At 37.7% G+C, this 27,005-nt stretch overlaps 2 protein-coding genes and 1 long non-coding RNA gene across 3 annotated transcripts; 1 reads left to right on the forward strand and 2 right to left on the reverse strand.

Moving 5' to 3' along the window:
- Window positions 1-2,266: 2,266 nt before the first annotated feature.
- Window positions 2,267-3,896, forward strand: LOC113047522 (uncharacterized). The gene is made up of 5 exons (XR_003276280.1): window positions 2,267-2,524; window positions 2,632-2,958; window positions 3,050-3,214; window positions 3,387-3,514; window positions 3,607-3,896. It is a non-coding gene; the product is annotated as an uncharacterized LOC113047522 (long non-coding RNA).
- Window positions 3,897-4,212: 316 nt separating this feature from the next.
- On the reverse strand, window positions 4,213-5,964 carry LOC113046538 (piggyBac transposable element-derived protein 2-like). The gene has a single exon (XM_026207350.1). It carries the CDS (start codon window positions 5,962-5,964, stop codon window positions 4,213-4,215), a length of 1,752 nt encoding a protein of 583 aa, XP_026063135.1.
- Window positions 5,965-9,636: 3,672 nt separating this feature from the next.
- LOC113047472 (zinc finger protein 239-like) lies at window positions 9,637-26,146 on the reverse strand. The gene is made up of 2 exons (XM_026208858.1): window positions 25,671-26,146; window positions 9,637-10,976 (listed from the first exon to the last, which is right to left on the reverse strand). Exons 1-2 carry the CDS (start codon window positions 25,927-25,929, stop codon window positions 10,162-10,164), a joined length of 1,074 nt encoding a protein of 357 aa, XP_026064643.1. The 5' UTR covers window positions 25,930-26,146; the 3' UTR covers window positions 9,637-10,161.
- Window positions 26,147-27,005: the final 859 nt, after the last annotated feature.

Here is a 27,005-nt window from a genome sequence, read left to right on the forward strand (position 1 = left end):
CAAGATGATGTAGTGCCGCGTTTCCACTGAAATTACCAGGAACATTTGTACCAGGAACTTTTTCCCCCAGACATGTTACTCCCTGCGTTTCCAGCCCGGTGTAAAGCACCAGGAAGATTAGGCAAATAGACTGGTGATGTAAGTCTGCGCGCGTTCCTCAATACAAAGTGCGCTGATTTTGGACTTGTAAGTCCGGTAAATCTGCAAACACCAGATAACTGATAACTGATAATTGATAACTTCAGTCAGCTCGCCTTTGACTACTGCAATTACAATTAAACAAAATAGAATCTGGTTACATCGAATGATTTGTTCGCAAACCTGATATAACTACACTGCAGTTTTGAACTCTCTCACAACAGACACGGAAGAGAAGACAATGCTGAATAAAGTCGTAGTTTTTGCTATTTTTGGACCAAAATGTATTTTCGATGCTTCAACAAATTCTACCTGACCCTCTGATGTCACATGGACTACTTTGTTGATGTTTTTCTTACTTTTCTGGAAATGGACACATTGGACAGTATACCGTACACACAGTTTCAATGGAGGGACTGAAAGCTCAATGACTAAATCTAAAATATCAAACTGTGTTCCAAAGATAAACGGAGGTCTCACGGGGTTTGGAACGACATGAGGGTGAGTTATTAATTACATAATTTTGATAATTGGGTGAACTAACACTGTAGTATTCAAACTGTGTATTTACAATGTTGAAGTGGCTGACAACAATACATATTCTTATAAGAAATAAAACTGCCTTGTGGAAAAAATGCAGAGATGTAGCTGAATAGTCAGGCCAACTACGCTGCTGGAATTTAATGATGGTCATGGTGGTAACAAGCCAAATATTTACCGAAGTGGTTGGTATAAAAAGTTTGAGAACCACTGGTTTAAAGAAATGGTTTAAAAGACCCTATTTGTCCATTAATTATTTCTGAAGAAACACGAAAATGTATAAAAGGCTCCATTACCTTGTATCTTACCTTATGGTCCCATAGAAGCAGTTTTTGTAAAAAAAAATAGGCTAACGATTGTGTCATTACCTGCGACTCTCTGTGGCACAGTAGATAAATTACCGTATGGACAGGAGGAGAAGCTCGCAGGCAATCTTTTACTGTCTATGATGCTATCGAGGGACTTGGAGGCATAAAGTCAAGGGAGATAATTAATCAGAACACTTACCAAAATTTGCTCCTGTTCACGCTCACCTTCTCTGCAAGATTCGGTGGGTGATTCAGTTTTCTCTTGGCACAGCTATTAGAAAACTTACAATTGTCAGACAGGTTCCTGGTTGTGACTCAACAGTATGCAATGTATTACAATGTAGGCCCATGAAATAACCACTGAATTGAATACTACTGTATGCCTTCAATTCACTAAGACTGCACATGTGCCTGATCACTGATCATCCCAATATGTCTTTTTACTTCTAGCACAAGGTGAGTCGGAGACGACCACGTGGGCCCAACACTGAGAATACTAAGAGGAAGTACACCTTCAAGTACCATGTGCAACAAGGAGGCCAAAGACTTGCTGTTTGTAAGCTCACATTTATGTCAGTCTTTCAACTGACCAACAGTCACCTACAGGCAAGTTTTATACAGCCTAGCTTTTTCCATTTGTTAACTTTTTATTACATGCATGATTTTAATTCGATACATTGTCCATAACATATTGATTTAAAGTTACTTATCTTTGAAAAGGTTATTCAAGAAAAGTTAGGCAGTCAGTCTGAGGGAACAGAGCAGGTAGTCAGGTCTCCATTAGAGGACATAAACATAAGAACAGGTAAAAAAAATAAAAAAAAATCTTGAAGGACCTCATGCTCTTGTCCTGTTAGTTTTTAAAGCTGCACCAATGTCAGCATCAGTTGCCCTACAACATTCCCTGATCTAATGGTGCACTGGACACTGGCATTATAGGGCGTCGGGTGCCTTGCCTCATTGAGTTTACTGTGGCAAGCAGGACGAGACTGAGGGCCGCAGGTGTTGGCTTCATCCTTAAATAAGGGCCACCTGATTCACACCTGTTTCTTCACAAAATTGATGACCTCAGTGATTGAATGCCACACTGCTATTTTTTTGAACACACCCCTTTCAACTAATTGCCCAATTGCACAGCCTTAAGAGCGTGCATATCATGAATGCTGGGTCTTGTTTGTTTTCTGACAATCTACTGAACCTACTGGTAACTTGTTTGCCACGTAGCAATAAAAAATATACTAAAAACCTTGATTATTCTGGTTAGTCACATTGTACTGCTATTATTTTGAACAATACTGTATGTGGTTGTTTAGCAGATGTACAGTGTATTTGTTCGGAAATTAAATTAAATTACATTATATTTAAATAAGTTATAATTATTTAATTTTTTTGTCAATGTTAGAGCAATTTCTGAAACTGTATTCTTTTGAATTTTTTTTTTCTTTCCAGCTATCCATCTGGTACAGAAAAGTTGACACTAGTAAAGGAGATTGTGTCATTGTTCCTCTCATTAAGGATTTGGCGAAAATGAGGGACAGGTAAGGATGTTTTTACATTATAAAGTGAATTACTTAGCAATGTGTATATAACCTGCTCAAGTATACTTGACTTCAACTTAGTTCTATTTTTGCATTACTCATGTCAGGAGCATTTTTTGATGGACCATCACACAGTAGATTTATAGAAATGAGACTATGGAACATCAGACAGAAGCTTCAACAGAGCCAGCGGATGTACAGTTTGAAATGTCGTCAGTGTACACAGCAACCTTCTTTGTCAAGTCCAGATGAAACTGCCAAGTGAGTGGTTGACCCTGATAAAGAGGATGCGACCGTCACCAGAGAATTCATCATCAATAAAGACTGCAGTTGACCAAACCTTCAGTTACCAAAAGAGAAGGATAACGACAAAATCCCCAACTGTTGCTGAAATCTTCAAGGAATATCCCGGATTTCTTGACATGCCAGCCTTGGTAGTAGACATGCTCAATGAAGAGAACTTTACACATACTTGTATTTCATAATTGCAATATAATTTTTTTTTTTTTTTTTTTTGTTTTTTAGCATTGAGGATGGACATTGAGTTTTCCAAGCTCACAGATGGAGAAGAAAACTTGCTCATCCAGAAATGGGAAGAGACCATAATTCCAAAGCTCAAGGAAGTAGCATCCTTGGAGAAGAAAAATGACATCAAACACTTTCTGGAGAAAGCTGACAATCAGCATGATGGTATGATTTTCTACCTCACTGTCTGTTGCATGTGCATACATTTCCAAACGTAGTTTAAATAAGAAAAATAAATGTGAATTTTAACATTGAATTCATGACAAAATAATCATTTCAAATAAAATTTGTTTACATTTTCTTTTTTGCATGTGACCTGCATCTTCACTTCATCAAGATGAGTTGTGTTAAACTATTTTGAAGATCCTCATTCATCTTCTTCCACCCACGGCATCTGGGAGAAGTGTTGCTGGCAGTAAATGCTGTGTGAACTCTGCAGTCTCATACCTGTTGGAGCAAGTGCTGGTATGCTTTTTACTGTGTTAGCTTGGGATTAAACAAAATTGTATCTCATGCAGTAACATTTTTTGATGCTTTTCATTGTTTCATTTCTGTAGGCTGGTACCAACGTGACCTCCTTGCTCAGTGGATCCATGAAAGGTTCCCTCTAGGACATGGAGCCCAGTATGTAATTGTGGCTAATAATGATTCTTTTGGCCTTCCACTTGATGTTGGAAGCCTGACCTGTTCTGTAGACAGACTTTCTCAAATTCTTCTGGCTGTGCAATCTTCAGTGTCCATGCCAACTGTCCTCTGTTTTCAAATTTACGAGTATTTTTTTTAAATGACTGTGCCAAATGCTTTCCCAGTTGTGATTGGATCTTTGTAGAAGGAAGACAAATTGCTTGACAAGCTTAACCCTTTAAAGCCTGACACATTAAAAAAAGGGCAGAAAATTATATATTTTTGGAAATTAGATGTTTATTAAGCCTTGAATAAAAATCAAAAAAAAAATTTTTTTGCCAACTCATTTTGTTTATGATATATTTTTTGTATCACATTTGATACATCAGGCTTTTTGGGAACGTTTTGCTTACAACAGTGTAGATTTTAGATACAAAAAATCTATTATGCCTTTAACAGTTTGAAAACATAGAACATTTTAGGCAGTTTCTCTCTCTTTTTTTTTTTTTTTTTTTACATAGATCTTTTTTCCAGTCCTTTTATTTCACTTTGTGGTAGTCACGAAAGCAGTTTCTGTCTTTGTTCAGGCAAAGATGCACCTTACACTTCTCACAGTACACATGTGAGAAGTGATTGTTGGTACAATGCTTGCATCTTTGTCGGGTTTCCCATGTTGGAAAATGATCCATGGCATCCCTTCTGACATCCAGGGGCACACTGCAGCTTGACCTTTTACGGGGTGCTGATGGAGCTGCTTCTGGACAGGATAGTGGTCGGCCAACCTTTTTAGCCTTTCCAGCACTTGTGAGTGAAGTACCAACCAAAGCTTGAAACCTTCGCAGAGCCATGGTTTTCATCTTGGGGTATAGCATCTTCTGGTCTCTTCTGTAGAGGTTCCACGCATTGATGACTGCCACTGTAACAGTGTGCCACCAGATGTACATGTACCATCTTCGGGATCTGAAGCTAAATTTGTAAAGTGCAGACAGCATATCAAGGAGATCCACGCCTCCCATGAACTTGTTATATGCTTCAACGATGGCTGGTCTGGGAACCATTATGTGAGTTTTGGATTTGCGATCCCAGCGTTTCACATTTCCCACAGGTTCAATACCCACAAATGAAGAAATCAGGTTCACTGCTTTGTTGTCAAACCATCTTACAATGATGTTGTTGTCCTGGTTCACTCTGAAGTCCATTGACCCTCTTCCATGTTTCTTCATTTCCCTTTCATCCATCATGGTACAGTTGGCCATCCTGTTCATCCGGATTGTGCCAATGTAGTGGATTTCTCTCTCCTTTAGGTGCTGCACTAGGGGAACTGATGTAAAGTAATTGTCGGCAAAGACCTTGTGATTTTTTCCTGCTGGAAGTGTTGATGTCATTTTCAGCACAACTTCTCCTGTAACACCCACTTCTGATTTTTCTCTGTCTTGATGTTCTGCACCTTGACAAACATCAAAGTCATAAAGAAAGCCACTTTGTCCTGCACGTCCCCACATCTTAAAACCCCATTTGTGTGGTTTTGCAGGCATGTAGACACGTAGATGAGATTTTCCCTTGAATGGCACCATAATTTCATCTACTGCATGACATTCTTCAGGAGGTATGCAAAGAAACTGTTCTCGCAGGTTTTGTAACCATGGCCTAAGCTTCCACAGTTTATCTTTCTTTGCATCATCAGAAACACTGAAATTGTCCTGAAAGTGAATCAGTGTGAGCAATTTCAGAAACCGATCTCGAGACATTACATCACAAACTGCAGGAAGCTTTGACTCCATCTCCCAATATGCTCTCACACAGGACATCTGTACTAACCCCATATGCATGTACATGCCTAGAACTTTCTCTATCTCTTTGGCAGTTGTGTTTACTGACTTGCCCTCTTTTTGTACGCTGTACAGATTTGTTTGTTCTGCCGTTTCCTGTAGCATTTCATCAGTGACAAACTGTTTGAAATACATGTATGGAGTCCAGTTACACCTGTCTTCTGTCCCTTCCTCATCAGATGCAATGAAATCGACAGATGGAGGTTGAAATTGTTTTTTTCTCCATCTGTATTCTTTCTTTTTTGCATTATCCTTCACTGACTGCTTTTTGAATGTGTTTTGTGTTGTTGGGACCTCAACTTCTATGCTGCTCTGGACTACACTTTCGACTTGATAATCTTCCTCATCACTGCTGTCTGAACTTCCATCATCATGCATGGCCTGAGGAATCAATTCCTCATCATCATCATCCTCCTCCTCCTCTTCCTCTAACTGCTCTAGGTCACTTGAATTGCCATCCATTATTATGTCGATTACATTTTGAAGATGCTTTTTTTTTCTCTCTTCTTCCTCTAATCTCTTTGACATCTAAAAATACACATAAAAATGATGATTCCAGCATACTGATTATAATTTTAGAGGAATTGTTACTGTAAAAATAACCTAAATGTATTGTAAGATGACATTGTGGTAGGCATATTGTAGATTACATTAAAAAAAAAATGTGATACGACTATTCAGGGATAAAGAACCTTATACCTACAGTTTCAAATTTAATATGTGCATTTTTAACACAATATATATTTTAATATGGCATTTCAGTCATTAATTGCTATTAATTGAATCATCCCAATATTGTGTGTGTTTGCATTGTGGTAGTCATAAAGTAGATAACATTACTACAATTTGACATTACTGTTTAGACATAAAGCACCATTAATACCTGCAGTATCAAATTTGATACACAATTTCCAACACGATTTACTTGTAATTTAACGATTAAATTATTAAGTAATTATGCATTATTTCAATTCAGAAAGTGTTAAATTAATTATATCAGGCGCAATCCAATATTATTTTTTACCTTAACAACTTGAAATTAGCCTTTATTTTCCTGCCGATAGCGTCTGGCTTGATCCAATCGCGGCCGCCATTTTGAAAACCTAAAAAATCACCCCTCTACTGCCTGCAGTACAGTGAAATTCCACAGGATGGCAGAATACATGTATCAAAATAGATACAACAGGTTTCCAAAGAAAGTATTGCTCACACTGATTCAATATATCTCTTAGAAACTCGTGTATCAAATATGATACGTGCGGTTTTAAAGGGTTAAGACAGACTCATTTTGAGACTCACTTATACCAGTTCAATTCATGTGACGAATAATATCAGTTTTTTTGGGAACAACATACTGGACAAGATGCGTTCGGACTTTAAAAGAAGATAAAAGGGAAGAACCATTATTTGGTGAGGTTATACACATTATTCCACAAAGTGAAAGAGAATGTGCACGTATGTTCTTGAGTTTTAAGAGTTAAATATTTTGATGAACACCTTTTTTCCTTCACTGTCATCAGAACTAAAGATTATGACATGGCAAAGCTGCCTGGTGACTTAATAGATTACAGACCTTCAGATATTGTATCATTTTGTGATCAGCAATATGTAACTCCTAAATACAAAATTTAGTTTTAAACATGTTAGTGGTTGAAACTGTTGAACACAATGTTTTGACCAGATTTGAAAATGAATTAATTTATTAAGATGAGCACCTTATGTGAATGCATAAACAGTAAGTGTGTAATGGTTATTTCTTTAAATACAGTTTTCCGGTTCATTAAAAGTTTTTTTTCTGTATGAAAAAGAACATGTTGGTACTTGAGAAAAAGTTCAGAAAATTTGGTAATTTATATATTTGAAACTCTTTCATACATATTTGATCTTTTATTTGACTGTGCTTAACAGATGTGAGTTTTATAATATTTGATGAATGTTTTTTATAAATGTAGTTTTTATAATGTATGATGAATGTATTGAAATGCTAATTTCACAAGTTTATAGTCAGAATACTGTAGTAACAACATTTTAATGCATTAATTCCATGTTGAAAATGAAAACAAACAGTATGTGAGCAGTGTCTAATGGTTTCCTGTGAAATTACATAAACGTTCAAAAAAAATTATATTGATTTGACATTTTTAATAATTTTTATATGACCATATTAAACAATTGCTTAGTAACACACAGTTGTGTTAGATACATACAAAAAGAACACATCAATGTGTTTACTTAAGCAGCACATTTATGTGTTACATTTAATAACACATTTTGTGTGTTGAATTTAACTCAACATGTGTTGTCCCTGAGCACACTCAGAACATGTGTTAAAAATAACACATGTTGTGTGGTTTTCAACACATTTGTTCTAAGAGTGTGGTCAGTTTGAATGTGGCACATTTCGTTTTTAGTCACATGGTCAAGGAACAGATGAGAGAAGATTTTGACGGTTGCTTTGCATCTTTTCTTGGCGGGGTTTTACATAATTTACATTTTATTATTTTGCAGATGTTTTTATCCAAAGCGACTTACTATTGGGGAACATAAAGCGATTCTCCATAAAGAGGCAAACAGGCACATGAAGTGCTTGTAATACCAAGTTTTAGGCACTGTTCAAATAAGTACAAGCTAGAAAGAGAAGGAATAAATAAAGAGAAAGACTTCAAAGAGAAATGGTGAACAAGAATGTTTTGGAAAGTGATTTTGAGACTCTCTGTGATGGTACCCAAGAGGCGTCGCTCACTAGCGGATCTCAGACTTCTGGAGGGGATGTAGATTCGTAATAGTGAGTGGAAGTAGGTGGGTGCAGAGCCTGTGGCTGTTCTTTATGCAAGCATCAATGTCTTGAATGTGATGCAAGCTGCAGCCGGTAGCCAGAACAAGGAGATAAAGAGAGGTGTATCATGGGCTCTTTTGCGATTGTTGAAGACCAGTCGTGGCGCTGCATTCTCAATCATTTGTAGAGGTTTATTTGTGATAAAATGGTAGGCCATTAATGCTCCGTTATGTACCATGAATGTAAGTCTTTATGTATCATGAATGTAAATCAAACAACAAAATAGCGAAACATCACTTTTTTTGGCTTTATTAGACTTAATTTATACACTGAAGAATATGTAGTGCTATTTTACATTTGATTATTCAATTTCTGTACCCGAATACAATTAGACTTGCAAATGAAATCAACTGTGCTGTATATTATCTTAATTTTTTTAGCATTTATCCATGTTTGTAATTTGCTAATTTCTATGCTAATTTATTCACCTACAAAATCACCCCAATCATTGTTGTTGTTGTTTTTTTTCCTAAAAAGAGCTGTTCAAGTCATCTGGGGCCCGTTTCAATAAGGAGGTTCAACCAACTCTGAGTTTAAACTTGAACTCTGAGTGGACTTACGCTGAGATGGGAAACTCTTGAGTTTTCGGTTACAGAACAGCTGAAATTAGCTGGTTTAATCAACTCTAAATTGACTGACTCTGAGTTAAGCGCGTGCACCACAACTATAAAAAGCCATTATCAATGGAGCACCAATATTACGATTCACCATGGCAACAGCTCCTGCCAAAAAGCCGTCTGCATACTTCAGACTCAATACAAATGTAATTCTTATCAGTGTTCAGTGTTATAATATCACAGGTGAAAACTGGCAGAATGTTAGATTAATCAACTAATAGTTAATCATTTTATGGTATCTCATGGGAAATAAATATATATAATATATACATCTAATGTGACGTAATGGGAAAAGTGAGGAGAACAAGCTCGACAAAATCTGGACTCTAACCCAATCAATCGCATTACAAGCTATTTTTTCTGTGTCCAAAACATTACCGCCTACACCACTGAAGTCGTTATTCACATGTGTCATATTTAACCTTATGTGTCGATGGAGGGCGGAGTTACAGTAGATTTGCTCTTAGTAATAGACACTCCGAATAATCTTGTTTTCTATTTGCATCAAGATTATTTTTATTACCACACTGGCATATAATTTTACTTAAGTAAAATGCACTTAATTTACATCCCCCCCAGGAAACAAGACTAAGTATTTTTATATAATTTTCTTAAATAGAATATCAATCTTTATTTTATTTTATTTTTTATATATTTGTACTTAAGAAAAAAAAAAACAGTTCGTAAGAAGAGCATTTTTCAGCGTGCATCAATTAAGTGTTTAAAAAGGGGAGGAGACCGAAAGAAACTCTGGGTTTACCGAAGAAAACCTGCTCCAGGTTAGGTTCATAGAGTAAGTTACTATGGTAACGGGCTTGACTTACCGTGCTTTCTCGGGTTTGACAAACCTCCCATTATGAAACAGAAAACCTAGTGTTTCCCTCATTTCAGGGTTAACATACTCAGAGTTTTCACTTAACCTCCTTTGTGAAACGGGCCCCTGGTGATCTTTTTCTTTTTTACATATTGCAATATACATTTCAGAAAAAAAATACTGTAAATATCGTACAGCTCTACTGTTTAGGAAAGGTAATAGGATCAGTAGCTTCTGCAGCATGAACCTTACTGTGATTTTTTTTTTTTTTTTTGTATGACTGTGTAGAGCAAATGACTGAATGAAATACTTCCCACATGCAGTGATAGGGTTTTACTCCAGTGGAGATCCTCTCATGTGTTTTCAGATTTGATAACCAATTGAATCTCTTATCAGTGAGAACACTTATAAAGTTTCTCTCTAGTGTGGATCCTCTCATGTGTTTTCAGATTTGATAACTGATTGAATCTTTTGTCACAGTGAGAACACATATAAGGTTTCTCTCCAGTGTGGATCCTCTTGTGTTTTTTTAGATTTGATAACTGATTGAATCTCTTGTCACAGTCAGAACAGTTATAAAGTTTCTCTCCAGTGTGGATCGTCTCATGTGTTTTCAGGTCTCCTGACTTTTTGAATCTCTTGTCGCAGTGTGAACACTTGTAAGGTTTCTCTCCAGTGTGGATCATCTTGTGTGTTTTCAGATGTGTTGAATGATTGAATCTCTTGTCACAGTGAGAACACTTGTAAGGTTTTTCTCCAGTGTGGATTCTTTCGTGTGTTTTCAGATGTACTGACTGAATGAATTTCTTGTCACAATGTGAACACATATAAGGTTTTTCTCCAGTGTGAATCCTCTCATGCAATTTTAAACGGGTCGCTGAACTAAAAGTCTTCTCACACAAACGACATGAATGTGGCTTCTCCTTAGTGTGGACATTCATGTGTTCCTTAAGGTGTGCTGATTGTGTGAAACTATTCCCACACTGATCACATGTAAATGGTTTTTCTCCGGTATGAATTCTCATGTGACACTCAAAACTTGTTTTCTGTTTAAAACTCTTTCCACACTGGGTGCAGGTGAAAGATTTATTGGCTCTTCTTTTCTTTAAATCTTTCTGTTTGTCTTGAGAACTCAAGGGTTTTCCTCCAGTTTTGACATGATCCTCAACGTCACTCAATTCTTCATTCTCTTTTTCTTCAATGAATTCTGAAATAAAAGTAAAAATGGTCATTTTTGGTAACTCGTTAAAAGCTGAGAAATGTGAACATAAAGTAACCCCATTCAATGTTTAATGTTTGTAAATGTTTTTTTTTTTGACAATTGAATGGCATTTTCACTGTCTCACAAGATAAAAATGAATATAATTAATATTGTTATTTAAAATGCAGGAAATCATTAAACATTTATTTGTCCTACATGGACCTGTTGTTATACAAGCTGTTGACTCGTGAAAGAGTCAATCTTTTGTTCATTATCTGGCTCGGTGTTCATATTCAGTTCTCTCTTCACAGAAGTTCAGTCAGTCTACTGTTTGAGTACATGAATTACTCCGGGATATTGGTTTGTTTGAACTCGGAGGGAGTGTCAGCCACATTAAAAAAGTTAACAGCTTAAGTCATTTTGTGGATTAATGCGTATCGGAGACACAAAACGTTTAAAATGATTCCGTTTGATTTGGTGAACTGGTCCAAAAAGATCCGGTTACATCGAATGATTTGTTCACGAACCGGATATCACAAACTGCTTTGATTTGAACTCTCTCTCACAACAGACACGGAAGAGAAGACAATGCTGAATTAAGTCGTAGTTTTTGCTATTTTTGTATTTTCAATGCTTCAAATAATTCTAACTGACCCTCTGATGTCACATGGACCACTTTGATGATGTTTTTCTTACTTTTCTGGACATGGACAGTATACTGTACACACAGTTTCAATGGAGGGACTGAGAACTCTCTGACTAAATCTAAAATATCTCAAACTGTGTACCCAAGATGAACTCACGTGTTTGGAAATTTCATGAGGGTGAGTTAATAATGAAATAATTTTGATTTTTGGGTGAACTATCCCTTTAAATGAGATTGAGGAACAATCAGATGTAATTGATCATTTGAATGCAAGACCTATTAGATTGATTCAAAGTTGCAAACTGATTAGATCTGAAATATACTCTGGTGCTAAACGATGCAATGAATCCTGTATCGTACAGGAAGCCAGTGTTATTTAATAAGCACAGGAGTAATATGCTCTCTCTTCTTAGTACCCGTAAAAAGCCTAGCCGCTGAATTCTGAACAAGCTGCAGGCGGGAGAGAGAGGCCTGACTCACACCCAGATACAATGCATTACAATAATCCAAACATAAAAGCATGCACAACTTTCTCCAAATTAAAGGACTGGCTTCAACTTAGATATAGATCTAAAATGGAAAATAACTTTTAAACAATGGCATTAATTTGTCGATCAAATTTGAGCTCTGAGTCAAAAACGACACTAAGGTTTTTCACTCTAGAAAGATTTTTCCAAGGAAGTAATCCCAGGCAGTCAGTGACATTATCCACGCATCCCTTTTTACCAAATAAAATAAACTCAGACTTTTTCTCATTCAGCTGAATAAAATTATTAGCCAACCAACACTTAACCTCATCCAAATATTCATACAGAGACTGAATGGATAAATGATCCTTGCACTTCAATGGTAAATACATTTGTGAGTCATCAGCATACAAATGGTAATGAATGCCATGTTTTTCAAAAATTGATCCTAGAGGGAGCATAAAAAGGGGAAACAAAACTGGTCCCAGGATTGAACCCTGAGGAACACCACACATGAGAGGGGCAACAGATGAAGAGTAATTCCCTAGACTGACTGAAAAAAGTCCTATCTTTTAAATATGAAGAAAACCATTCTAAGGCTAAAACCTAGATGCCAACATGGACTCTAAAAGCTGCGGTAAGATCTAAAAGTAACAGAACGACACAACTTCCACAATCAGCTCTCAAAAGAGCCAGCTCTAAATCCTGATTGAAATCTATCCGAAATGCTGTGCATACACAATCTTCTCCAATATCTTTGAAATAAAAGGCAATTTTGAAATGGGACGAAAATTATTCATATCAAATGAGTCTTAACCAGCTTTTTTAAGAAGGGGCAGGATAACTGCATGTTAAAACTTGGTGGAACAACACCTAATGTCAAGCTACTATTCATTATAGTTAAAATGCATGTACCAATAAAATGAAAAACGTCTTTAAATAAAAGAGAAGGAATCACATCACAAGGAGACCTAGTGGGCTTCATGTGCGCAGTTATTTCTTTGAGCTATGGCAGACAGACTCATAGTCTGTAAAATTTTAGCATGATGTAGAAAAAAAGTTTGGAGTCAGTTTGTCATTTTATTTTATTAGTGTTCATTTATTATATTAAACTGGACAATTTGTTACACCTTTTTAAATTTTATGTGGCGTCATGATTTACTTTTGATAAAAACAAAGGTTTATTTTTGTATGTTAGTTTGGTATCACATTTATTGTATACCCTTTAAATTCACTTATTAAAGGAACAACACCAGCTGCAGTACGGTGTATCATTTATTTTAAATGATTACGTATTTTGTACATTGTACATTGCACATCAAAGAAGGTGGCGTTTCAGAACACACCCACCGATTGCGTAACCACCACGGACCAATAGAAGGTCAAAGATGTTTAGGAGCTGAAACTAACTCCCACAGAAAGTTTGCTTTGTTTCGGCAGTTTGAAACAGCTGACCAAGCTCCTGATTTTGTTCTAAATGATGTCATAACAGTTAATTTTCGATTTATTTTGAAGTATATGAGGGCTTTGATTTATTTATGCACATGCATGCACACTAGGGCTGGGACAACGCGTCGAGGTCATCGATGATGTCGACGCAAAAAATATGGGCATCGATTCGTCTACATGTTTTTATTTCTCTAAAAAACGTTTGCAAAACGTTTACCTTATGTGCACTGAATATACGCGATGGCTGGATCAACATTCTGTCCAACGTTATATCTTTTTTTTTGGCGGCTGTCAAAGCCTTATTTGATCGGTGAGTGATGTAGAATAGAATGACTGCTGCGCCTTATGACAGGGCGCGTACGAGAGAGAGCCCCGGCTGCGCGCGCACTCACAGTCTTCAAACAACACGAGCGCTTCTTGCTCTCTCTCTCCCTTGTGCATATTAATCAAAATCATTAAACACGATAGAAAAAGGGCGAAACACCAAAGTTTCATGCGTGCTTGTGTGCTCACAGTCTTCAAACTACATGAGCGCTGTCTTGCTCTCTCTCTCTCTCTCCCTCGTGCATATTAACCAAAATCATTAGACACGATAGAAAAAGGGCGGCACACCAAAGTTTCACATGGAGCAGTCAGAGATTTTTTTTCTCCATGACAGGCTGCTGGCTCCCACTGTTAGTTTTTTTTTTTGGAAAAGCACACTGAATTAGCTTAAAGCCCTCAAGTTTACATTGGTTACTGTATTCTTTCAATTGCTCTAAACAAGTATTTTGGGTGACCTTTTTTAGTTTATTTTAGTGACCTTTTATTGAATGCTAGATATCAAGTTGTTGTTATTTTCATCTGAAAGAAGAACTTTTTTTCAGTAAGCTAGGCCCCATGTATTCAGTAAGCTTGTTTCAGTAAGCTATGTGTTTTCAAGGCTTCAAGGTTTTATTGAATGCTATCTCTATACAAGTGCAAAGTAATGCATTTGTAAGGAAATATTAGCTCATTTATTTTGAGAAGAATCAAATCTAAAGTCCAAATTGATTTAGTTATACTTCATCAACGGTTCGTCCACCGAACTTAAAATTCAGTATATCCTTAAAATTCTGTTTAAGTTTACTTCATGAACAAGATAATATAAACAGAAAGATAATTTAAATACGCTACAGGCTAGGTAGCACAGGATCTGGGCAAAGTTTAATCTTAAAATACACCACACAAGACAATACTTCTTTATAAATGAAACAAGAATTTATTGAGCTATTCTATAGATTATATGGATCTAAAACTAAATGAACACACACACACAAACATACATACACATACCCACACAGTTGCAACGGATTTATGAGGTGAGTTAATGAGAAAATCTCTACCAAATTCATATGCGTATCAAGAATCAATAAAAGCAGAGCCCTAGTTTAGCTTTACAACTTAAAACAACCTTGCACCATTTCAGCATTAGATAGAGGTTTGTTTGTCTTTACTTGTGGTTGTGCTGCTGGCCGCGGTGTCGTTTCATCTCCTTGGCTCGCGTTGAGCTGAAAGGGGAATCCCGGCTGGGATTCGTGGTTGCGTAGATGACGTCTGGGGATGCCCTATGCCTCGATTGGTTGGTTGACTGCCCGGTGATTTTGAGAGATTCAACAGCTCTTGCCTTGACGGTGGACAAAGTTTCTTCCGAGTCCTCTTGTTTGCGCGGCGTGAGCTTTGAAGATTCTGTCACGGAAAGTTGAAGTTCTTTATGACTTGCAAGCACGCTGATGGCTAGAAGCCAGGGTTGAAGAGGGGCAAGCAAGCATGGTTTCACTGTCACAAAGTTTCAACGGAGTGGTTTTGAGTTCTGGATGGCAAGAACGCTAGCAGCGTGTAGGTAGTTCAAGCCATGGCCTAGATGGAAGAGCAGCGTAGCGCACCGCATTTAAGCGGCATGATACACGACATCAACCTCTACAAGAGATGACGCACTTGGAGACTAGATTAGAGACTAGACTGGAGCATTGGGGTTTTATCAAAGCAGAATTGGTCCATCCATTTTATCATTGGTCCATTGCTCCTTTTTAGGGACTCAGGATGTCAATGTACCATTAGTTTCCTCATGAGCGGGGGCATTTTGCAACAGACCTTTCCTCTGTTGTATGATCACGTTATCACTTCGCTTAATGTCGCAATGTCCTTTAGCCATTTGTTACCCTGACAAAAATGGGTCCAGACAATCTTGAGCATTGTTTTCCTCAGCTAATCATTAACGGTGTTCAGATCACAGATTGGAGGAAGTAGGCTCTTATAATTACTTTGGCCGAAGCAGCCGTTTCTGCAGTTATTGACGTGACTGTTCACCGAGGTCCTACACATTCTTAGCCAGTCTTTTATTTTGTAATTTTAAGAGCAATAAACATATATTGCAATGTTAAGGAATTCATGTTTTTTTCATTCAGATATGTAAATCAACATGTATAAATTGTTAGTAGTCAATTAATGGGGAGATAATCGAAATCTAATCGGTCTGGAAAAAATAATCGTTAGATTAATCGATGCATTGAAAAAATAATCGCTAGGTTAATCGTTTAAAAAATAATCGTTTATCCCAGCCCTAATGCACACACACATGCAGAGAGAGCAAGAGAGAGATGAAAAACTTTGTGAAAGTGGAAAAGGTCAGTTGTCTATGTTGAGAATGTAAGAGCTACGCTTCTAAGAGCTAAAACAAAAAAAATTGTTCCCACGAAAAAGATATAAAAGAGCATCTTTGGTGTCCAGCACACGGTTCACTCTCTTCGTGTTGGATTCCAGCAAAAATGAAAAAGGCCTGGAAGACTCAGAGTCAGAGGAATCTGAGCCAGAGGACTGCAATCCCCCTGAAGACAACACAGGGTTGGAAGAGGAGTGCCATGAATCGGACGAGAACTGTGAAGAAGCAGATGTAGACCAAACCTTCAGTTCTAAAAATGGGCAAATACTCTGGTCTACTACTCCACTTCCACAGGGGCCAGGGGAGATCTTCAGCTGCACGGGTAACAAAGTGAACTCCTGGAACAACAAGATACTTGTGTTCTTGTGTAGAGGACATAAAGTCAACCTTTTTATTATTTTTCCAGCATCTCGGTGGAGATGACAAATGGTTAAACAAAAGTGTGCATATGGTGCTGACTGGAGTGATGTGAATTGGACATATGCCACATTTCCACCAAAATTACCCGGAACAATTGTACCAGGAACTTTTTCCCCCAGGAACTATTTTCTCCCCAGACCTGTTGCTTTCTGTGTTTCCAACGTGGTCTAAAGTACCGGGAAGATTAGGCAAATAGACTGGTGACGTAGATCTGCCTGCTTTTCTCAATACAAATAGTACGCTGATTTTGGACTTCCATTCTCTGTAATTGAGTCTTTGCGAATTCGACTCGGGAGTGTGGTGTCCGCATTCATTTAATCCGGTAATTCTGCTGTATACAGCAGTGTACTCTTGAAAACATCTGTCAGCTCGCCTTGACTAATGCAATATTCTTCACTGTATATGTGGCGAGGGGGGCGTGGTTTTGCGGAGTCGGTAGTGGGTGGCGCGTAAGTAGGTCAAGTGCAAATGATAAACACGTGTCTGATTTTAATAATTGGCGTGAAGAGACCGGATATAAGCCGGGGAGCGCAGGTGGTGCGCGTCTTGTCGTGAATGTCAGTTGGTGATTCCACCGGCCACCACAAAAGCACCATTGTGCCCCCTACCATTAATGCAGGTCCCCTTCGAACAAATTGGTATGGACCTCATCGGGCCATTATAGCAGTCAGCGCGGGGACATCGCTTTGTAATAGTCCTGGTGGACTATGCAACGTGATATCCTGAAGCAGTGCCTCTCCGCACTATTTCCGCTAAAAGTGTTGCGAGTGGACTGTTTCGCGAGCTTTAAGAGTTATTGGGCATTAAATCGATTTGAACAAGCGTCTATCACCCACAAATAGATGGGTTGATCGAACGATTTAACCGCACATTAAAATCCATGATTCGCAAAAATTGGGATAAGTGGCTAGAAAGTTTCTTGTTCGCTGTACGGGAGGTCCCGCAAGCCTCCACGGGGTTTTCCCCCTTCGAGCTTCTCTACGTTCGTCAGCCCCGCGGGGTCCTCGACGTCCTTAGGGAAACTTGGAAGGACGGACCTTCTAATAGCAAAAATGAAATTTAATATGTCATGAACCTGGGAACAAAACTCCACACTTTGGGGCGGCTGTCAATGGAGAATTTGTTGCAGGCTCAAGACAAACAGAGTCGGTTGTACAACAGGGGGCTAGACTACGTCAATTCGCACCGGGAGATAAAGTGCTTGTATTACTCCCTACGTCTAGTTCAAAATTACCCTTCGAGGTCACACGGCTAGTTGGTGACCTCAACTATGAGCTAGCTCGAATGGATAGGGGCGGAGCACATCAAATATTTCACCTCAACCTGCTTAAATAATGGTCCGAGGCTAAATCAGTGATGCTGGCGACGGTAGTTAGTGGAGTGGAGGATCTCGGTCCAGAAGTGAGTTCAAAGTCTCTCGCTCAATCTCTCACTCTGGCCCCTGGAGGAGACCACCTCTCGCCCTCGCAGCTCACTGATATAAAGTCAATACAAGCAGAGTTTGCTGATGTGCTCTCGCCCCTGCCTGGTCGAACGAATCTTATTCAGCACCATGTTGAGTAGGGGTGTGCCAAAATATCGATATGGCAATATATTGCGATATTTTCTCCCGCGATTGATTCTCGATGCGCTCTTGCCAAGTATCGATCTTAAAAGTCGTTATAAAACGCTCTATTAGTATTCATTATCCCTTGACCCTTCTCCAGAAGTAGTTGCGTTGCGTTGCGAGTTTGGCTGTTGTGTTGTGAGCGTAAAAGAAGACGTACACACACTTGAAATGGTGGAGTCAAGCGAGAAAAGTAGAAGTGAGAGCAAGAAGTTAAGGAAGGAGCACTGAGCTCCTGCTGATCGTGTGGAGCTGACCATCTCCGAAATCAGCAAAACTAATTTTAAAGAGGCGCTGCTTTTATAAATAAACCACAGATTTGAGTTTTAAACAACAACATTTTTGCCTGAAATACTTTGTTACATTTCATCCCACAATTACTGTAATATTTTGAAAATGATTCGAATAAATGTTGAAATGTTGAAATCACAATGCTGCATGAACTCGACAAATCAGGATGTTTAGTGCCCAAGTCCCACCCCCGAAAGTTCCGGAACTTTGAAAAGTACTACCTCGCCAGCAGGGACTTTCTGAGGGGCATTTTTTTACCCGGAACTTTAGTTCTTGGTACCTGCGGTGGAAACACACCGAGTACCAGCCCAGAGTCCCTAATTCCTGGCTCTATATATCTATATATTCCTGGCTCTATATAAGTTCCAGCAGCTATATATGGAAGCATTTATTCTGCTCTTTCTTGCTTAAGTTTATCGCTCCAACAATGGGGCCCTCTCCAGTTTGTGGAAGGATGAAACTGGGTGTGCAATTTTTTCGTGCTGTCATGCCACAGAAAAGATTTAAAATGTTGTTAAGAGTCATCCGATTCGATGAAAAGGCCACAATACCTTCTCGGCATGAAAGTGGCAAGCTGGCACCAATTCGGAATCTGTGAAATTTATGGGTTGATCATTTCCAACTAATGTTTAATCCTAGTCAATGTTATGCGTGGAATAGTCTCTCAGCCTCAGACATCATGCCCATGGACCATTGGCTAAACAGGACATAAAAGTTAAAACACTTCAGGATTGTCAGTCGTCATTGGATTGATTGAATTCTATAGGATTTATGGGAGACGTGTGTGTCAGGTTCTTTAACGTTCTGTCTGGAAACACAGATCCCGTGACGATACCCCCTTACGAAAGATAGCGTTCTGATGATTCGGCATTTCCCGTAAAGGATGTCACAAACCAAGTAACAGAACCGGGTACACTTTACATTCAGCATTCCTTTCTGTCTCACGCACAGCCATGTCCACACATCGAGCTCGACACATGCGCAGTACCATGGAGTGAAAGGCTGTCTTCGAGCCCTCTTAATGACAAAAATGAAGTAATGCCAAAGGTGTGCAGACGGCCGAAGTATACTTTGGCTTTTACGCAAAAGGCGACTGGCTGTTTTTTGCCTTATTGTAACTGTCTGTTCTGGACTTGCAATTTAGGGCTGTGCGATTTGGGGAAAATATCTAATTGCGATTTTTTTTGACTGATCTTGCGATTGCGATTTGATTTGGGATTTTAAATTTGCAAAGTCAAGGTTCAGCTCAATATTATCAATAATGTGCAACACATTATGAGTATCCTTACCCTGCTGAAAAAAAAAATATATATATTTTTTTACAGTTTCATTAAATTTTATTTATACATTTAGAAGACACTTTAAATCAAAAGCAACTTATAGTGCACTCAGGCTAACATTTTTTCAACACGTGTTCCCTGAGAATCAAAACCACAACCTTTTGCGCTGCTAACACAATGCTTGACCACAAAGCCACAGGAACATTACAAAATATTTTTTTTGTTTTAGGCATTATTCCAATAGGAATTACTGTTGTTCTATGTGTTACCATCTGCCATATTACATCTCACCAATAGAATCCATCAAATAGACACCATTATAGTTTACATTAAAACCAATACAATTCTCATTATAACCCTGAAGTCCATTACATTTTCAATTGTGTTTTGGGATGAGTTCTATATATTTTTTATATTTTTTTTTATAGTGGGTGTTTATGCAGTTGGCTAGAGCAGAGTTGGCTACGCTCACTCTATTGGTTAGCAAGACTGACACTCAAGCCGGCAGTCATGCATATGCTCTGAAAGAGCGTAATATCGTGTCCAGATCGCAGGCATTTGCAATTAGAAAATCGCAACCTCTCAAATCGCGTTTGCGATTCGATTTATCGCACAGCCCTAATGCAATCATTTTACACAATGTCATTTATGTGGAAATATGAAGTGCTTCAAATTGGGTTATTAAATTAAATTATTTGTGTGATTATTATATAACAGAATTATATAAATTATATGTATATGAATTATATAACTAAAGTTAAATAAAGATGTCAATATTTTTTTTCTTTATAGTAAACAAATCAAAGACAAAATAAACAAATTCTACTGTTTCGAAGGTTCATTTCTAAATATGTTTTAATATAATTGAAATTGATTTTACACACAAGCAATATTGTATTGCATATTGAATGTTTCAACAAGGTATCGCATATCGCACAGCCCTTATAAAATGATAATGATATAAAATAATAAAATGAGACTCACATGGCTCAAGGGGGTGAATAAAGGCCTCCTGTAGCAAATCTATGTTTTTAAAGGAAAATATCCGTATTTAAAAAGTGATAAAATAATTGTATCTTCCACTGACTGTCCGCTGATATTTGCAAGCCATTCCGGAGGTTGAGATATGACTCTCATAAATTTGTTTACAGGAGCAAAAGGAAGTTTCATTACTTTAGCAAAGGAAAACCGGTCTCTTACAGGCTTATATCAAAATCTTCTTATATTTTTCTTTACCAGTCCTTGTTTTGTACTTCTAATAAGTGGCTGTCATTTTGTTTTGGTGTCTCTTATCCACGCTTCCGTGTTCGGCACAAATCACTGACGCCTGCTCTACGCGTACATCCTACGTATGTAAGTAAGTAGCCCGGGATGGCTTGCACGTATAACATTTCAGATAGGAATATTTTTCTCACAATAAACATTGATTCGCTACAGGAGGCCTTTATTCACCCCTCAGAGCGATGTGAGACTCTTTTTTTTAATCAAGGATTCACATGCTTTATTTGACTACTTTTGGACTGTTGAACAAAAACGCCCTCCTATTAAAACTTGGAAGAGCCAAGATAATTATTAATATAACTCAGATTGGATTAATCTTAAATAAATCAGTCATATACCCTTGAAGGATTCTTGAGAGTAGGGTTGTAACAGTATGAGATTTTCACGGTATGATAATCGTTTCAGAAAATACCGCGGTTAAACTGTTTCACGGTATTAAACAATCAAAACTGTTTTTGTTTTTTGTTAAATGTTTGAAATTAGGGATGCAAAATATTGATTAATTCCATAATCGATTGTCGTTTAAATTAACAATCAATTTATCTATTAATCGTTAACCATAATGCTGCAAAATGGATCTATTGCAGGCAGCAGTCACTGGCATGACAGAATGTGCTAAAGCCACACACACACACACAAAACGCTTTCTCACTTGAATTAAAGGGGGCTTTAGTCTGAATAAAATGGTAGTACAAGGATTATAAAATTAATAGATGTGATTAGGATTATTTTATAAAATGAAGAGAGAGCGCCATACATTTGAGATCAATTTACTTTGTTGACTTTCTTATCCCGCACAGAGACCGCTGAACGTGCCGGTGCTGTAGGGAACTTTTGTAAAAAAAAATATTTTTTACATATTTATTAAACCTGTCATTATGTCCTGACAGTAGAATATGAGACAGATAATCTGTGAAAAAAATCAAGCTCCTCTGGCACCTCCCAGTGGTCCTATTGCCATTTGCAGAAACTCCATCGCTCCCGGTAAAAAATAACCAATCAGAGCTGCGGTCCATAACTTTGTTTGTGTTCAAAATGTAGCAAAATGTATATAATAAGTGAGTACACCATGAATCCATTTTCCAAACCGTGTTTTTGGCTTGTCCTGAATCACTAGGGTGCACCTATAATAAGTGTTTATATTCTGACTATTTTAGATTGCTTCGGGGATACCGCGGCGGAGTAACCCAGTACCTTTGTGATTCTTCATAGACATAAACAGAGAGAAGTAGTTCCCGGCTACGATGTTCTTACGCAAGACGCAAGCAGTTCTGTTTATTAACCGTTAGAGCATCAAAAGTTCCCTACCGCAGCTTTAAATGGTTTTGTGGTGCTCGTTGTTGTATTTTAAAACACAATTACAATGTTTTCAACTGACATTATGGCATTTAAAATAAAATGATCCCAAATGTAACTGTGGCGCGCGTGTGACTGCTCTACGCATTAAGTGAGCCGCATCCATCGGCGCTGCTGCAACAAAACACTGTTGCTCACTTTAATTTGATCCTGCTGGATTCTGTTCTAGAAAATGTCAGATTTGGAATTTTTGCGTTCCGGTAGGCCTAGCCTATTTGTTTTAAAATATAAAGCATACAGTGCATTAGGTCATGACAGCACGTGCGTGTAGACGAGGACGAGCGAGAAAGAGAGAGAGAAAAAAAAACACAGGGTTAGGAAAATGTTAGATGACCATGCCTCTGCCGTATAGCCTTCATTAATGTGGTTTAATTTGTTCTGGTTTACCGGTTTGTTTTCTTAAATCTTCTTATTTCGCAGATTTATTTTAATTATCTTTCACTTTTAATCGCATCTCTTAGGCTACTGTGTGTGGTAAACATGGGAAGGGAAATTAAAGATTTCATGAATTAATAATTCGTTCGATTTATTAATTTGTTCCCTTATTTCAGTTAAATCATGGGTTATTTAGGGAACAAAATTAACGAAACATGGACAATTGCCACAAATTAATAAGTAGTAGAAACGAATTAACAAGTTGTAGGAATGAATAGTCTATCTGTCCTATGTCCCGCAGCCCTGCAGAGTGCAGTTCTGATGAAATGACTACATTTCTATTGCTTTTCATGTTGAATGAATTTTGTGTTCTTTCTATTATAAGCTCTAACCTGTTAACATGGGAGCCGAATTAAAAACAGACACGCCACGCAGCTGAGACGCTTGCGCCACGCATCCAGTGTGTCGCCGGCCGCAGCCAGTGTGGCGTGAGCGCCGTGTGTCTGAAGCGTCCCAGAAGCGTGGCGGATTCTGTGTCTTTACACACCAGAAGTGTGCCTGACGCGGCGCTGGCGCGCTGCTGCTGTAGAGGGAGACCGTTGACAGACCAGGCTCTTGTCTTAATGACAACAATATAAACTTTTTTTTTTTACACACCTACACCTACTGATAAAGGACACTGTCAAAAGTATTGACGGCGAGATAGATTATGTTTGACAGGTGCAATACTTGAAAATCGATAATTATTTATTTATTTTTTAAGTTACATTTATATCTGAATTTATGTCAACCTATAGACTTTCAAATACCAAAATATCATGAATTCATATGTATTTGTGTACAAAATGACATAAAAACACATTTTCCTATTATATTTTGCCTGGAAACGCTTCCAACACGCACGCGTGTCGCGGTAAAAATAGGCGTCGGTTCTATTTCTAGCATGCACGCGTTTTCCGCGCGTCTCACGCAAGGCGGTCTATAAGCTCGAACCTGTTAACATGAGAGCCGAATTAAAAACCGACACGCCACGCGGCTGAGACGCTTGCGCCACGCATCCAGTGTGTCGCCGGCCTAACGGTCAGGTGAGGAAGCTGAGAAATCGAGTGATTAACGTTGTTAAACTTGTTAAAAATTTATTGAAAGACTCTAAAAAGGAAGAAATAATGATACTTATCTGAGCTGCATCCCAAACGAACCATTTTGGGTGAAGTAATTTTATCTGTTGGTGAGTTGTTGATCTAGTTACTGTATCTGCTGTTTGCCATTACATAGCAAAAGCTAATTTAACAACTGATATTAATGAAATATTAATGTATGCCATTTATAATAAAATGTAATTATATAAAACACTGAAGTAGCGAGTACAAAATGCCTGTTCTGCCACCATTTTGAGCATTTTGAATTGTGCTTTGAGGTTTTGTGTAGCGCTTTGTTTATATTGATGGATTAATATGTTCTTTTGTGCAGGTTAGGTTTTATGTTCCAAAGGCAGAGAAAGATAGAAAAATCCCAATTTACACCGATTCAAATTTCTAGAAACTTGGGGACCATATACAGGCTAGGGGAACTCATATTAATCTTAAAAAACCTCAGAAAGGAACATTTTCATGTCATGGGACCTTTAAAAGGCCGTTCACGTATTGCGTCCTTTGCGCGCTCAAGTTCGTTATTTCAAATGTAGCAAACGCGCTCGTTTTTTTCAGGCGCCTCTGCACCGCATCGAGTTAAAAACATCTCAACTTTTCATAATGCCGCAAGCAGGTCATGTTCCTCACCTTTCCCGTAACAAAGTTGAAAGCTCAGCCAAGATGAAGGAACAGCTGATAATAGCTGTATGTGGATTGCCATTTTTAAATAAATCAAGTAGCAGAGCTACTGCAAGCAATTTTTAGTGTTGCAAATTCATTTATCAATGGCTGAAATTTCCACGTCTTCATGGAGAGAGCAGGTCATTGTTGCTTAGCAAAGGCAGACGCCTCAAGAGCGCTAGTGCCAGAAGGCTTTGGGAAAAAATCAGAAAGCAGCTTGTCTAAAGTTTCCATGTGTTTTAGGCGCGATATATGAACTGCCCCTTAGGTGGAACGTTGTTGCCTAGGCACAGGTGAGATTCTGTGTTTGTTATTTTCTCTCAATATCGTAGATAAGCAAATGTACACGGTATGATAATCGTACATGTTTATATCGCGGTATATCGTCATACCGGTATATCGTTACAACCCTACTTGAGAGTGCTTAAAACATGGCCTAATTTTTTTTTTTGGGTGAACTAACCTTTTATGTTTCTAGCACTGAACACAAAAGAAGATCTATGTGAATGATCTATGAGAATGTGGGTAACCAAACAGTAACTGGTGCACATTTGACAGTAGAAGAAATACCTTGAAAGTCTGTTCAACTGTCTGGTAATATACATTATTCAAAATAACATTTATCATAACATCAGAATATCAGAATATTGTTTTCTGTGAATGAGTGAACAGGATGATTTTCACATAATTTTTGTAGCATCAACTCTAGTGTAAAACATCCAGTTCTCAAAAGTCTTGTGTATCACAGCCTTATTTCACCTTTCACCTTTTTTTTTTTACTAACCATACATAAACGTTGTTTTCTCAAAAGCACAATCATGGCTACATCCATGCTGCTCACATATTATTGTAGCAGAGCAATTACATTGTAATCAGACTTAAACCAATAATGTTTTTTTTTTTTTTTAAGATGTTATATAAAAACACAAATGTCAGGGCATTCCCAAAACAGAGAAACCCCAGATAAGTAAAACTTTGTAAGCCTCATTTAACATTACCACAAACAGTCATTAATATGAATGAAGAATAAACACCAACCTCCTGGTTCCTCATGTTTTATTTTCCAGGTTTCTGGTTCCTCATATTTTACTATCAAATAATCTGGTTCCTCATGTTTTATTTTCCAAGTTTCTGGTTCCTCGTCTTTTATTCTCCAGGTTTCTGGTTCCTCTTGTTTTATTCTCCAGGTTTCTGGTTCCTCTTGTTTTATTCTCCAGGTTTCGGGTTCCTTGTGTTTTATTGTGCTGGTTTCTGGTTCACTCGTCTCCTCTTCACTCTCTTCTTTAACAAACATCATTTTCACAGCAGCAGATCTCAGTTCAGATGATACTCCTCCAGATATTTCTGCTTGATTCAAAACTTAGTCACGACTGTGAGGACGAAAATATTACAGTTTTTTATTGACCTGACTCAAAACTGATTTTCTCCCTTAAAAGAAACGTTTCTAAGTGTTTTTATATTAAACCATCATCCCGACATAACAACAGAGATCGTGATGAAACTAATCTTCTTCTTCTCAAGTTTAATGGCGTAGTAGCCTATGTGTTTAGCGCCTCCCGCTGGACTGGAGTATGAAGAGGAGAGAATAGGTAAATAACACGGGGGAAATTACCTATAGATAGTGCATCTATAATGCTGGCTATCCTAGCTATGTCCCGATTATCTTGATGGTTCTACAGATTATTTTATCCCTTGTCAAAAAATTCTATTGGAATTTCATTTTATCCATTTGGATCTTACTGGATTGTTAGAATCCTATTGGACATTCTAATGGATTTTATTTGATTTTTAGAATCCTATTGGACATTCTGATTTATTTTAATGGGATTTTACTGTGTCCCTGTAGGATTTTATTTGATGCTGCTCAGAATGTTATTGTGGACATTGCATTTTATTTAATGGGATTTCAATTTTTCATGTATGATATTTTTTTGATTTGTATCATATCGGACGTTGTGATTTTTAAATGGAAATTCATTTTGTCCTCTACAATCTTACTTTTTCTGTTAATTACTTCTGATTCTGTTAATTACTTTACTTTTTTGGAGTAACACTGTGTGTGTGTGTGTGTGTGTGTGTGTGTGTGTGTGTACTTGTAACCCATAAAAATGCAGCTTACATGAATATATACAAATATAAAAACTTAGTCATAATACAGTAGGGCAAATATAATAAATATGATATTTCATATGAGTTAAAATGTATTACATATGACTAAGAATTCATAATAAACACTCTGTCTGATTCCCTGGAGATAATGATTCAAAAATGATACGAAAAAACACACGCGATTACAAACATGAAGGACGTAATAGATTAAAACACCAAGCTATCGAATTTATTAGTGAGGAAGTTAACTGTCTGAAAAGCAAG

Source organism: Carassius auratus, chromosome 28 (genome assembly GCF_003368295.1).
Source record: "Carassius auratus strain Wakin chromosome 28, ASM336829v1, whole genome shotgun sequence".
In the NCBI taxonomy this organism is placed as follows: domain Eukaryota; kingdom Metazoa; phylum Chordata; class Actinopteri; order Cypriniformes; family Cyprinidae; genus Carassius; species Carassius auratus.

What these genes read in the sequence shown, in the direction of transcription:
- LOC113047472 (XM_026208858.1), bottom strand. Translation starts at nt 25,929, where the DNA reads ATGATGTTTGTTAAAGAAGAGAGTGAAGAGGAGACGAGTGAACCAGAA. An exon ending in AAAACATGAGGAACCAGGAG is followed by an intron (nt 10,977 to 25,670) that starts GTTGGTGTTTAT and finishes CTTTTATTTCAG; the next exon opens with AATTCATTGAAGAAAAAGAG.
- LOC113046538 (XM_026207350.1), bottom strand. Translation starts at nt 5,964, where the DNA reads ATGGATGGCAATTCAAGTGACCTAGAGCAGTTAGAGGAAGAGGAGGAG.